The sequence below is a fragment of the Mustela nivalis genome, assembly GCF_964662115.1.
Source record: "Mustela nivalis genome assembly, chromosome: 2".
Taxonomy (NCBI): domain Eukaryota; kingdom Metazoa; phylum Chordata; class Mammalia; order Carnivora; family Mustelidae; genus Mustela; species Mustela nivalis.
In genome coordinates this window covers 186,205,802-186,219,556 of record NC_139021.1, presented here as the reverse complement: position 1 = coordinate 186,219,556, position 13,755 = coordinate 186,205,802, and the positions used below count along the sequence as shown (strand labels likewise).

The following is a 13,755-nucleotide window of genomic DNA, read 5'->3' as shown; positions in this document are numbered from 1 at the left end:
GTCTCTCGGCCAGCTCAGCACCCCTGCACTAGACACATGAGCTTAACGGCAGAAGACAGAGTCTGGGAACATAAAGACAAGTTAAGAGGAAGTGATACAAACTGGAACAAAGAGAGAGGGCTGGGAAAAGAAGAGTGTGTCTGAGGCTCGTGGGACAGAATCAACACCCCGACAGCCACGCGCCTGGAGGCCAGGAGGAGAGGAGAAGGAGCAAGAAGCCAGACCTACAGAAATTAGGTTGACAGCCTGGGACTTTCCAAATCTGATTAAAGACATCAGTAAACACATTCCAGAAGCTCAAGGAGCCCCAGATAAAGTAAATACAAAGAAAGCCACACCCAGGCACATCACAGGTGAACTGCTGAAGACTAAACATGAAGACAGGCATTCTCAGCAGCCAGCCAAAGGAGATGCATCCCCTTTAAAAGAAAAGCAGTAAGAACGACAGCAGACTTCTCAACAGAGGTTAGAAGCCAGAAGACAATAAAGACACTTTAGAATGAAATCTGGGTTCTTATACTCTTGTCAAATATTCTTCAAAAATGATGGGAAAGTCAAGATGCCTTTTTAGAAAATCAAACTTGAATAATTCATTACCAAAAGCCTAAATGACAATAGCAAAGACAGATCTTCAGGCTAAGATGGTCATTCCAGGTGGAAGCAAGGAACTTTGAGAAATGTAGGGTAAACATGTAAGAAAATATAAATAAATATAGACAGTTGAAGATGTATCTGCGATTTACAGCACAACAAAAGCAAAATCTATGAACACGACAGGACAGAGGAGGGAGGAGGCAATGGGAAGAGCACTCACGTCTACAGATGCTCGTCGGTCAAGGACGTGCACGTGGCTCCTAGAGAACCACTTGGCAATGCTGCACATGGTGCGTTGAGGGGATCCTACTTCCAGCAGTGCTGGAGCAGCTCCCATGAGATCGACTCTGCGGGAGACCGTCTGTGGAAACCGGGCAAGACAGAAGTGAAAAGCAGGCAGAAACGAGAGGGGGAACAACAGCTCCAAGAAGAGAAAGACACGAGAGTGTAGTATCTGTACAGCTTTCTGGACCACACGGGGCAGCTGCAGCAGACTGAAACCCTTAAGGTCATAACGACCTGCAGCGTCAGAGGACGGCCTGCAGAGGTACCACAGCCCCTAAAGAGTGAAGGCCTGGACTCCAGAGAGGGACAGTCAAGGGGAGCCTTCTGTCTCCATGTACATGGTCTTCACAGTCCCGAACTTCCCACATGTGGGACAGCACGGCCACAGCTACTGCCCTCTGCCAGACAGACAGAGTTCGCGGTCTGTCTCTGTCCTCGCAACGTAACTACCTATTTAAAAAAAAAAAATACTCTAAAGAGGAATATAACAGAATCCAGAATCTCTGCAATGTATCTATCATGATATCCAAGATATAATCCAAAAAATTATTAAAGGAAAAATATGTTCATATCAAATGAAAAAATAAGAACTCTCAATAGAAAATAGTAACAAATAAAATATGAAAATTCTACGATTGACAATACAGTATCTGAAAGAAAATTACCAGGCAATGTTCACAGCCAGTTGGAGGCGACAGGGAAGGCTCATAGACTTGAAGATGTCATCTTCCCTGAAGAGCAGAAAAGTGTGGACTTTAAATGTACAAAAGGTCAGTGATCTGGGAACAATAACAGCGATTCCAACAAACAGGTAAAGAGAGAGAGACCAGGAGCAGAAAAATGCTTGACGGCTTAATGACCAAAATATCTCCCAAATTTGGCAAGAGATAGATGTGAATTTAAAAACTGAATAAATTCAACAAACTCCGAGGAGGCTAAATGCAAAGAAAACCACAGTTAGGTCGCTCATAGTCAAACTGCTGAAAAGCGAAGAAAAAGGTTTCTTTTTCAAGAAAACCTTGAAAGTAACCGAAACCAATCATCACAGTTGATAAAGGAGAACCAAGAATGAAGGACCTCTGAGGCCTGGAGTTGGCACAACTTCTTTAAAGTCCTCGATTAAAAGAATCCAACCTTAATTCTAGATCAACAATGTCCTTTACGAATTAAGGCAGAATAGGGGGGCGCCTGGGTGGCTCAGTGGGTTAAAGCCTCTGCCTTCAGCTCAGGTCATGATCTCAGGGTCCTGGGATCGAGCCCCGCATCGGGCTCTCTGCTCAGCAGGGAGCCTGCTTCCTCCTCTCTCTCTGCCTGCCTCTCTGCCTACTTGTGGTCTCTGTCTGTCAAATAAATAAATAAAATCTTAAAAAAAAAAAAAAAAGAATTAAGACAAAACAGGGGCACCCGGGCGGCTCAGTGGGCAGCCGACTGTCCTTTCTGCCGCGGTCACGGCCGCAGGCCCCTGCTCAGTAGAGAGTCGCTGGTCAACCTCTCCCTCTGCCCCTTCGTTTGTTCATACATATGTGCGTGCTTTCTCTCTGTCTCTTAATAAATAAAAAAATCTTTAAAAAAACCCACGAAAATTAAAAAGGCAGAGATTGTCTGACTGGATAAAAGTGAGCCCAACCACATCCTGCAACACGAGCAATGTGTTGTAAACACAGACAGGTTGGAAGCCAAGGAATGAAACCATGTGCCATACAAACAGTGAGCAGAAGGTCGGAGGACCCACGGATGATGGGGAGTGAAAGTCTAGCTAAGGACAAGACTGTGAATTTATTCAGTTTTTAAATTCACATCTCCGCCCCCCTTGTGACATCGGTGACATTCCTCGGGCACTGCCGGCTGCCCTACATTGAGAGCAGATGGTTAAGGAGCAGAGATCACAGTCCTGCAGGACAGGAGTCTCCCTCAGTTTACCAGTGTCCTCTGACTGACAACAGCCTAACTTCCAGAAGACTCCAACGGTCTTCATGTTGGTACCTCATTAGAAAAACAAAACAAAACTTAGCTTGGCTTGACAATAACCAGGCCTCCAGCATCCTGACAGTCAGTCCTTCTGAACCCCTCTGTCCTCACCGCCCCAACTCCCGAGTACATAACTAGCTAGTCCTCGGGGTCACAGGGCAGCAGCGCTTCCTGCCCATGGATCCTGGCCCCGCACCTTAATAAACCACTATTCTGCACCAAAGATGTCTCAAGAATTCGTTTTTGGTCGTCGACTCCGGACTCCACCCCACTGAATCTCACCTGTATCTGAAACTTCATCGCTAATACATACTGAATGGCCAATAGGCATAGGAGAGTTTCCACATCACCGGCCATCAGAGAAACGCATATGAAAACCACAATGCCGTAACGCTCCACACACCAGAGTAACAAAACTAACAACAGAAAAATCCCAAATTTCTATTCAACCAATAACATAGTATCAAAACACACAAAGTAAAAGCGGACAGATCTAAAATGAAAGACAGACACGGCACAACCATAGTTCACGATTTCAACACGGTCCTTCAGGCACTGACAAAAGAAACAGGCACAAAGGGATATAGGTAGTTTGAATGCTGGGATCAAGCAACTTGACTAACCCAATACGTGGGACATCGCATCGCGTGGCCGTGTGAGCACACACACGCTTCTCTCGTGCACCAGGCGATGCTTGCCACACAGAATGCATCCTGGGCTGGAAAGCACACCTGAACAAGTTTTGAATAACCAAAATTACACAACCAAAGAAAGAGAATCAGAAAGTCTCCCATTGTGTGTAAATGAAGCACAACAGGAAGAGCCCATGGGTCACAGACTATTCGAGAATGTCTTGTGCTGAATGACAGTGGAGATGCACAATTTGGGGGCTTGTGGGGGCAGCTAAGGCAGCGCTGGGGGGAAATCACCAGTCGTGACTGCATGGATTAGGACAGAAAGGTTTAAATTGGTGATTTGGCTCAGTCGGTGAAGCGTCTGCCTTCAGCTCAGGTCCTGATGCCGGGGTCCTGGGATCCAGCCCCACATTAGGCTTCCTGCTCCGCGGGGAGCCTGCTTCTCCCTCTGCCTCTGCCTCTGCCTCTTCTCCCACCTGTGCTCCCTCCCCCTCTTGCTCTCAAATAAAATCTTAAAAAAAAAAAAATCAGTGACCTAAGCCTCCAACTCAATGGTTAGGGAAAGGACAGCAAATCCAACCTAACAAAACAGAGCAAAGAGCAGAAGAATGGGAGGCGGACAGACGCAGACCAGAGACCATCGTCTTCTGCGTCCTCCTCACTTGACAGCCGGGAAAAGGAATACGGATGAAAGCACTAGACTTACACACGTCCCCACGCGTACACCCCAGCAGCTCGGCGCTGAGCCTGAACCGCGCGTGCCCCGCACCCCGTACTGGTCTGAGTCAAGTCCAAGGGAGGGCCCTTTAAATGTGCACTGTCAGGGAGACGCCAGCGGCCACGCTCTCCAGGGGAGCAAGGAGAGGCCGTAGGACCCACAGGCTCCCGGGAGGGAGGGACAGAGGGGGACCGCCACCGCGCAGGGCAGCGCTGGGGCCGGCTTTCCTGAAGGTGCGCTCTGGCTCCGCAGCCCTCCGCGGTTATTACTTCTCCGCTGTGTCCTACCTGCCGTGTGGATCTACGTTCCAACACGACAGCTCCCGAGCACTGTGCTGTCCGAGCCCGGGAAGGGCGGAAGGGGTACGGATGAGGAAAGCAGGAGCCAGCTCACCCCCGGGGGCTTGTCTCCTGTCTCCATCACAGGCTCCCTGAGCTTAAAAGGGCAGCAGGTTAAAGCCAGCTTTTATTTTACTGTTTGAACACTTACCCAGCTCCACAGGCAACTTTTTGATAGGATTTCTTTCCAAAAGCAAAGTTTTCAAATGCCTTTAAAACAAAATAAAAAATATATAATTTAAAAAGCAGAAAATGAAATGACCATTCCCAAAATACACCATCGAATTTCTTCCTTCACCGCCTCTTTAAGGAGACAATGTCGCTGCAGGCGCACACATGTGGCCCACGGCTGTCCGCCCACGCGGCTCCTGGTCTCAGCACACTGACCCTCCAGGCGACTGTCTGCTGGGGGGCTGCCCTGCCCCTGCGGGACGTCCGGCAGCATTGTGCTCTCTACCCACCAGTCCAGGGGGACGCCATCCCGACGCCGTGACAACCAGGAAATCTCTGGGCCTTGTCGGTGCTCCGACTGCCGATCTCGGTGCTCCCTGAGGTGTGCGGGAGGGACCCCAGCCCTCGGAGATGCTCCGTGAGCACCTTTTCCCAGCGAAATACTTGGGAGCCTTCTGCCGCACTGCACACCGCCTGCGGGGTCACTCACAGTGAAGGGCCCGGGGCAGTCTCAGAACAAGCCGGGATGAGGGACGCTTCTCCAGGCCTTTGACTCCAGATCCCTAGTACCTAGTAACATCTCCTAGAAAATCTGGCACAAAATGTACCCCGGAGAGACAGGATACAAGGTGCCCATGAAAAGTTACTCAGCGATGGGGAAACACGAAGATCTCATGTTAAATTCGGTCTTGCCCCTTTCACCCTACTATGCTGCTTTTTCCACATTTAATTCTTTTTTAAAAGACTCATTTATTTATTTATTCGACAGACAGATCACAAGCAGGCAGAGAGGCAGGCAGAGAGAGAGGAAGAAGCAGGCTCCCCGCTGAGCAGAGAGCCTGATGCGGGGCTTGATCTCAGGACCCTGGGATCAGAACCCGAGCTGAAGGCAGAAGCTTAACCCACTGAACCACCCGGCCCCCAGGTGCCCTGTTTGCACGTTTAATTCTCAAGACTGCATCATACACTAAGGATTAGTTTCTTTTTCTCCTTTCCTTTTTAGGGACCCTCAGCTGAAATCTGACATAAAAAGACCACAATACCCTGAGGCTCAAGTCTCCAGCCCCGGCGGGGCGGGGGGTGTCCAGGCAGGGGGCAGGACCCCCAGCCCCAGCCGCCTTGTATGCACGTCACCCTGGACCTCCCAGGACTCGGGGGGATTGCTGAACCCGCTGTACTACCCCGTCTCCAGGGACGGCCTGCCACCAGCACACCACCCGCCCCACAGCGCAGAGTGGCCTGTCTGCGTTCCAGGCGCGCAGGGACACCGACCGTGTGGGGCCGGCTGCCTGCCCCGGTGGAAGAGACCTCACGAGCCCCTGGACAGGGGCTCCTCCTTTATCGCTGACCTCAGCGGCCCCAGGAAGCCACCAGGTGGGTCGAGTGACTGGAGGGGGTCCAAGCTGCGTCCCCCGGTTTCAGTTAGGGTTAGGGTACTGAGGAGCAGCTGGGCACACCTACAAATCCCATTAACGACTCCGCACAGTGAGTGGGAGGAGCCTTCTCAAGCCTCATCCCACCTGGAAGGTGAAAGACACCGGATCCCCAACATCACAGCAGACCAGAGTCCACAGGATTTGAAGGGAAAAGGCCATTTTACAGGCGGACAATTCAGAGCTCTAGTATTCCAGTTAAATTAAGGTTAATTTTTGGATCGGCAACCCCAAAGGAAAATCAGATTACTTGAAGATTAGGCAATTTTCTTTCCATTTGCTCTCTTGGCTTTCCCTTCTTATTTGAAGTTTTAAAGGAACAGACTTTATCCATTGAACTTTTCTTGATTACACAAAGGTGCATTATTTCAATGTCCCTTCAACCACTTGTTTTGGGTTCAGCCCCTTTTAGTTGTGGAACACAGAAAGCAGGCGGAAGACGGGCGGGTGCTGGCCCTGCACAGGACGGACAGACCTGCAGACCGGGGGCTGCAGGTGGGCGGGTGCCCTGGGCTCCCCAGCAGCAGGTCCTGTGGGTCAGGGCGCCCCTGAGCACGGCTTGCAGGCCTGGGGGTCTGCAGTGGTGGGTGGAGGCCATGGGAACCTGCCATCCCCCAGAAAGCGTGTCCGGGCAATGATCTGTGTGGATAGTCTCATGCACTTCGAGCAATGAACTGACACACTGCTGACCCCGTACATACTATCAGCAGTCACCCCCCGTGATGCCGGCGACTTCCCGTGGAGCACACACGTTCACACCCGGAGCCGGAGCTGCCTGGCCAAGGGGCGCACGTACCGACGTGTGCGCATCCTGGCTCGCTCTCTGGGCACAAGCTCACACGTCCAAGACAATGAGAGGGGAGAGCATTAACACTGGCGCTGCTTTAATTAGGCTTTTCGGAAAGTTTAAGGTTTTCAATAAGCCCATAATTACTTAACATTTCTGATTAATACATTTCAGCACTTTGCAAGCTAATCTAAATTTAATGACATAACGGGCTACAAATCACATGCAAAACTGTATCTTAAACAATACTAAGCAGCTGGCTTTGACTGGCAAAATCAAAGAACTCCGAAGCTGGGGGACTGCGGGCTTACTTTCTAGGAAAGAACAGTGCTTAGGCAACGGGTTTTTGCTTATTTGCCCTCTGAGTAGCAATCCGTCTCCTCGCGGTGCGGGCACCCAGCTGCGGGACAGAAAGCACGGAATGACCCTCGGCACCGAAGACGAGGACCTGGGGATGGACCACGCCCTCCCGGCCCACCTGCGACTGCAAGCCGGGAGGCCGCGCGAGGCCGCCAGGCTGGAGGGGACACAGTGGGTACCGGCCCCGGGAAGGCTCAGCCACCTGCCGGGGGCCAAGGCCACGGTTCTGTGTGTCCGGTGGCACAACTCACGGCAGGCGATCTGCAGACCCCGACTAGTCCAGGAGCTCCAGGAAGGCGGCTCCCGGCTCTGACTCCCCCGGCCAGAGGCCCCAGCTCAGCATCAGAAATCAGCTGCTTCTGGGACGCCTGGGTGGCTCAGTTGGTTAAGCAGCTGCCTTCAGCTCAGGTCATGATCCCAGCGTCCTGGGATCGAGTCCCACATAGGGCTCCTTGCTCAGCGGGGAGCCTGCTTCTCCCTCTGCCTCTGCCTGCCTCTCTGTCTGCCTGTGCTCGCTCTCTCCCTCTCTCTCTGATAAATAAATAAAATCTTTAAAAAAAAAAAAAAAGAAGAAGAAATCAGCTGCTTCCTTGCGGAGCCCGCGAAGTCTCAAATGCCTCACAGGGATTTTCTCTCTCTGTGACGTGTGACAAAATACTCACTTCCTAAAAGTCACTCTGAACAACTGTGACCTACAGCTCAGGCCTGCGAAGGGCCTTGTACAGACCTCCAGTCTGCTGAGTCACGGCGGCCGCGTGGCTCTCGGCCGACACAGTTGCTCACATAGGAAGGGGGGTCGGCCCGGCATACCCGTCTTCCTCCAACACCCTGTGGCCATCCCGAACCCCACTGGCTTCTCAAGTGGCCTGCAGCTCTGTGTAGTCAGCCTGACTCAGGCCGCCACCCCCCTCCTTAGAGAGCGACCTCAAGGCCAAGTCGAGTCCCACCTTCTGCACTCAAATCCTTGGTGACTCCGCCATTCAGATCAGAATGAAACCCAACACGGCAAGCCCAGCCTGCAAGGGTAGCCCTCTCCCTCCTGTGTCCTGGCACATGGGCCGCCTGGCCGTCCCCCACGTCGCCCGGTGCACACACACCCACGGCCTATGCGTGTGCTCTCCTCTGCCCAGGAGGCACTCGCATTAAAGGAGATCCTACAGTGTTTACGGGAAGGTTCTCCCAAGGTCAGGAAACAGACAGGGAGGGAGGCGGGAGCTGGAGGCGCTGAGTCAGGACAGGAGGCAGAGCGCACTGTGAGCCCCGCTCCCGGGGGTCTGAGGCGGCTGACCCAGGCTGAGGGGACCCAGGGCTGCTGGCCGGGGCTACATGAGGACGAGGGAGGCGCGGCGTCCGCTCCAGGCGTGGGGGTGCTAGGAAGCCCCCGGGATCAGAGCAGCAGGAACGTGGCCGGATGACAGGCCTTGCTTACGTTGGGGTTTCCAGCTCCCCAAAAGGGAAGGCATTTCTTGTTATCTCAGCTCCCGCAGGCCTCGGGAGCTGAGAGGCTGGTTGCGGTTCCTTGACCCAGCTCCCAGCCCTTCTGGCAGCTTCGCATGAGGACAGTCAGGGCTGGAACCAGATGGTGCAAACACCTCACTGCTGGCCCAGCAAAGGCACTGTGGCCTCCAGCATTCTCCGTGCTATTAAGCATCCTGCACTATGACCCAGTTCCGTGTGTCTGGTTCATTCAGCCGCTGCATCTCTTAGCTGGCTTTAAAAACAGCGCTAAATGCTTCTGCACTGAAATCAAAATTCAATCAGGGGCAGGAGCTGAGCAGCACAAGGGCTAGCACTCAGATGTTTTAACACACGATGGTCTCAAAATCTGGAAATACTAACATACGACTTACTTGTGAGACCCAATCCCAGAAGGAAGTGCTTTAATTCTGTTACAGCGGAGGTCCAGCCAAGTGAGGCTTGGCAGCAACTGGAAGAAATCTGTAGGGAGCTCGCAGAGGGCATTTCTTTGAAGATGCAGTTGCTTCCGGGGAGAAGAAACGAGAAAATCTTGTCAACCAACTGCATTTTAAAACATGATGCATCCCAGAGCACTTCCAGAACCACCCCAGGTCTTGAACTCACACATATCAAGTGAAAAGAAAGCCCAGAAGATCTTACTGTCAGACACTATAAACAGCAGACGAGAGTCAGAAGGGAAAGCATCAGGGTCCCCTGCCCAGGTTTTGGTTGTGGAGAGGGACTCCGGGCTGGCCCTGCGGCTCCCTCACGGCTGACGACTCAGCCACCGCTGCTGCGCACACCACGTTCTCTGCAAATACCCCTGAACCCCAGACCGACTCTCCAAGCGTTTCAGTCCCTCTCCCCCTTCCTATGCCCCACACATGACGCCTCTTGGGCTCTGCTGTCCCTGCCCCTTCCCTAGTGCCTGCCACAGGCAGCCCGCAGTAACTGTGGTCAGGGGACAAAAGGCACAAGCCGAGTCTGGTCCCAGAGACTCGACCCAAGCCAAGAGTTCACAGGAAACTAAAGAAACCGTGCACCAAGCTGTCTGCCTCGGCTGCAGGGCCGCTGTCTCTGGTTACCACCAGCAGCTCCGCAGAAGCCAGCCACTGTCGCAGGACGTGAGAGGGAGGGCAGGGCCATGTCAGCCCACGCGGCACTCACTGCAGCCGTGTAAAGAGCACACGCGAGAGCCCCAGTCACAGCGTGGCACGATTATGGGGAATTCTTAAGTAGGCCCCACGCCGAGCATGGAGTCCAATGCGGGGCCTGAATCCACCACCGTCAGGTCAAGACCTGAGCAGAGATCAGGAACCAGAAGCTTGGGGCAGAGCGCCTAGGTGCCCCCGGCTCTGGAGCCGCTGTGGCAAGTGGCGCACCCCTCACTGCTCTGCACGTCCCATGAGGATCTCTAAGTCCTCCACCGCCGCCGAGCCGGTGGGGCATGATTGTTGAGACCGCGGGCCCGGAAGCCAGACTCTCTGGGTTCAAATCTGGATTTGGAACTTTACTAGCTGTGTGACTCTGAGCGAGCTCCCAAACCTCTCTGTGCTCTGGTGTTGCCCCTGTGAAGGGGTCACATGACCCACCTGCCCGGGGCCACGGGGTGAGCAGCTCCTGGCAGGAGGGGGGCCAGGAAGCAGCAGCCACCACGACTCAGGAGCCCTAAGTGCAGCCTCTGCGACCAGCCCCCGGCTTTGGCCACAGTATCACGACGCCCAGCTCTGCCTCCAATGCGGAGCACCGCGTGTCTTCACGGGTAGGGCAGGGGCTTTACCAGCGCATGCAGTGGGAACTCTCCAGCTCGCCGAGGCATGGCCAGACACCATGCTGGCCACGGCCAGTCCCTGGAGCACAGTCAGGCCGTCAGGCCCGCACAGCATGTGTGTAGCTCAATGTGAGCCCACTCCGGCCTCAGCGGCAGCGCGGCCTCCAAGCTTCTCAGGCCCGCTCTCTCTCGGGCCAAGCTGGCTCTAGGGTTCAGCTCTGAACCCACACATCCTCCCAAAGGCCAGAAAACGCGGGAAGAGATGGTGCCGCTCTTTGCAAAGGGCTGTTCCAGCCACCAGCGAGGTGACAGTGCCACAGAAGCCCAAAGGCTTCTTCGCGTGGGGCCGCAAAGACAGCCTCCTAGTGCTCCGTGTGCGCATCTCCGGACGCGCGACTGGTGACCTCGGAGATCACTGCTTCGCCTGCACACGGACCAGGAACCCAAGGAGCAGAGCGGCCGCCTCACTCTGTGATTCGTTGCCATAGTAACCATCTCTGTTTTCTGAGAGGCATGAACAGTTATGATGTTTCTTCATTGAGGCTAAAGAACAGTTCAGAATTTCCTCTTCTTCCTTCGTGCACGTGCACGGAGGTCCCGTAAAGCTCATGACATGCTGGAGCCTTTGTTCACGGTCAGGAGCGCTTGCGCTCACACACAGCGGCCCTGACGACCCAGGAATTAATTCACTGCAAGAGGTCGGCGCTCAGGGAAGAGAGAGCGGGGCAGGGCCGGCCACGACCACAAACGCGTGGCATGTGACATGCGACAGCGGGGCACCTGACACCCCAGCACACAGCTCTGTGCAAGTGCTCTGAACGGCAGCCAACACCTTATGGGCGCGACATGACCGCGGGCCCTGTGGGCGCTGCACTTCACGAGCCTTACAGCGTAATTCTCATAATGACCCACAAGAATGGTCTCCTCCTGTTCCAGATGAAGACAAACTAGGTTTAAGGAAATTACATGAGTCTGAGGCAGCTGGAGTCCAAGCCCTGCACTCCTGCCCCATTCACATCCACACTGTGCTCCGATGGAACCTTATTCTAGAAACCCTACAGCATGAGACGGTACCCGCGAGGTTAGCAGCTGGCAGGGGCCCGGTGAGGCACCAGGCACAGGGGAAAGTCAGCATGTGACACCTGCGAGGCAGGGGTGAGAAGTGGTTTACCTGTTTTAATACTGCATGGGAGCTCTTTGGGGGGGGCGGTTTCAACAGGAGATCAAGGGTGCCCACCGCAGTGCTTTCTACCACGGGCTTTTGGTGCTTACGACTTTCCCAAGAAGAGAGGCTAGGTATCACAGTGTGACTCCGCGATGTTTCCGGCGGTGGGTCCCCGTGCCGGAATTTCTCTTTCGTGGTGTGCTCCCCACATGAACCCCGAGCTAACCCTCCTCTAGCACTCATCCTGGAAACACTCTCCAGGTAAAGGCCTCCCGTTCACTTGGCAGAGGCACAAACTCCCTATGAAACGCCCACTTACTTCCAGGCTGGGAATTTTAAAGATCGTTCCTAAGTGGTGAAGACCACTTTGACTCAAGTCTAAAACGGACGCGCCAGAAAAGATGACCCCCTGAGCTCCGTGGTGACCCTCTCCGGAGGGGGGAGCAGGGGCGCCCCTAGCTGGAGCAGCGCGGCTCTCCGGACCAGCCGCCCCCGGGGGGACCTCGCAGGAGCGGCTTCCTTCCATCTCTCAGCGGCGGGCAGCTCGGGCCCCTCCGCTCATGCTCCTGGGTCTGCAGGCACCTGGAGACGGGAGGGGGGACAGCAACATGCAGGTGACCCGACGGTCCTCCGGGGGCACAGGGGAGCAGACCACGACCGTCTCCCCTGCCTCCCAAACCGTCACCTTAGTAAGCTGAAGCGTAAACCTGACGTTTAAGTTTGCAGGAAGGAAGGGCGCGGGAGTCCAGGCGCTTCTGCGGCCCGTACGCTTCTCCGTCCACCCCGCGCCGCGGAGCCCGAGACCGAGCCTCCAGCGCCTGGAAACCCGACAGGAAGGGCGACTGCAGGGCGCGGAGGAGCCGGACGGCTTCCCCCTCGGCCGGCCGGGATGCTGCTCCCGCCGCACGGCCTGGAGGGCGCCGCGCTCGCCGCGCCGCGTCAGGCTCGCCGGGACCCGCAGCCGCAGCCGCTCCGCCACCGGGTCCGGGAGCGCCACGGGGTCCGGGCACAAGGCGGGGCGCGGGGACAGCCTGCCCGATGGGACCGGACGGACTCCGGGACCGCGGGCGGACCCCGGGCGGACCCCGGGCGGACCGCGGGCGGACCCCGGGCGGACCGCGGGCGGACCCCGGGCGGCCGGCAGCAGCTCGGCGGCCGGCGCGTCCTCGCGGGAGGGCGGCGCACGCGGGGACCGGGCCAGGGCACGGCCGGCCGGACAGCCAGGCCCGGCCCGCGGGTGCGACCGCCGCGCGCGCGCGGCCCTTCGGGCGGGGTCCCCGGGGACCGGCGGCCGCGGACGGCGCGAGGGGGCCGCGACCCCCGGCGGGCTCCCCGCGGCGGGGCGGGTCCCGAGACCCCAGCGAACCGCAGCCGCGGGAGCAGGGCGGAGCCGGGGTCGCCGTCCCCCCCGCGCGGCTCGGACCCGGCCTGAGCCCCGCACTGAGAGGCCTTCGCCGGGCAGCGGGGCGCGGCGGGGACCCTGCGGGGCGCGGCCTCCCTCCGGCCCCCGCCGCCCCCGCCTCACCTGCGGCGCCGGCACCGCCCGCCCCGGAGAGCCGCCGCCCGCCTTCCCGACAGCGCCCGCGGCCGGGCCCCGCGGTCGCCATGGAGACGCCCGGACGGAGTCGCGCAGGCGCCACGCCCCGCGGTGCGCGCGCAGCCGCGGACGGAGACTGGTGCGCATGCGTACGCGGCCGCGGGGCCGGCCGGGGACGCCCCTCTCCACCGGCCGTGGCGTCGCCTGTGGCCGCGTGTGCGAGCCGATGCGTGACCCTCACAGCGGACACGTGCGCCTTAGTCCGGAGACGCGCACGCACGAGGAGGGCGCTTTCGGGCCGCCGGGGCGAGCGGATTCTGGCCGGGGCGCCCTCCAGGCTGACCCCGGCCGTGGGGGTCCGCGGGCCTGCGGGCTCGGAGGGGCCCCGGGACGGCTGCCATCCCCCGACACCCGTCCACCCCCAGCGCGCCGCACCGCACCGCACCGCACCGCGCCCCCGAGAGCAGGGGCCCGCCCCTCGCCGGAGGCAGCGTCCTGGCCAGGCGCCCTCTGGGCCCCCCTCGGCCAGAGCTTC

At 56.8% G+C, this 13,755-nt stretch overlaps 1 protein-coding gene across 8 annotated transcripts in view; it reads right to left on the bottom strand.

Moving 5' to 3' along the window:
- The window catches only part of LRRC27 (leucine rich repeat containing 27), a gene marked incomplete at its 3' end in the record, with an annotated part of 28,897 nt that extends 15,593 nt beyond the window's left edge, over positions 1-13,304 (bottom strand). For 7 of the 8 annotated variants that reach the window (XR_014309123.1, XR_014309124.1, XM_082721555.1 and 4 more), the window contains exons 1-4: positions 12,369-12,777; positions 12,003-12,265; positions 9,140-9,270; positions 4,690-4,748 (exon numbers count right to left, since the gene is read on the bottom strand). Coding sequence is in view for 6 of the 8 variants with exons in the window: in XM_082721555.1 (XP_082577681.1) it covers positions 4,690-4,748; positions 9,140-9,270; positions 12,003-12,209 (397 nt within the window). Of the gene's footprint in view, positions 1-4,689; positions 4,749-9,139; positions 9,271-12,002; positions 12,266-12,368; positions 12,778-13,208 lie in introns of those variants that run through there. The other variant, XM_082721556.1, reaches the window with a different exon arrangement.
- Between the last annotated feature and the right edge of the window lie 451 nt (positions 13,305-13,755).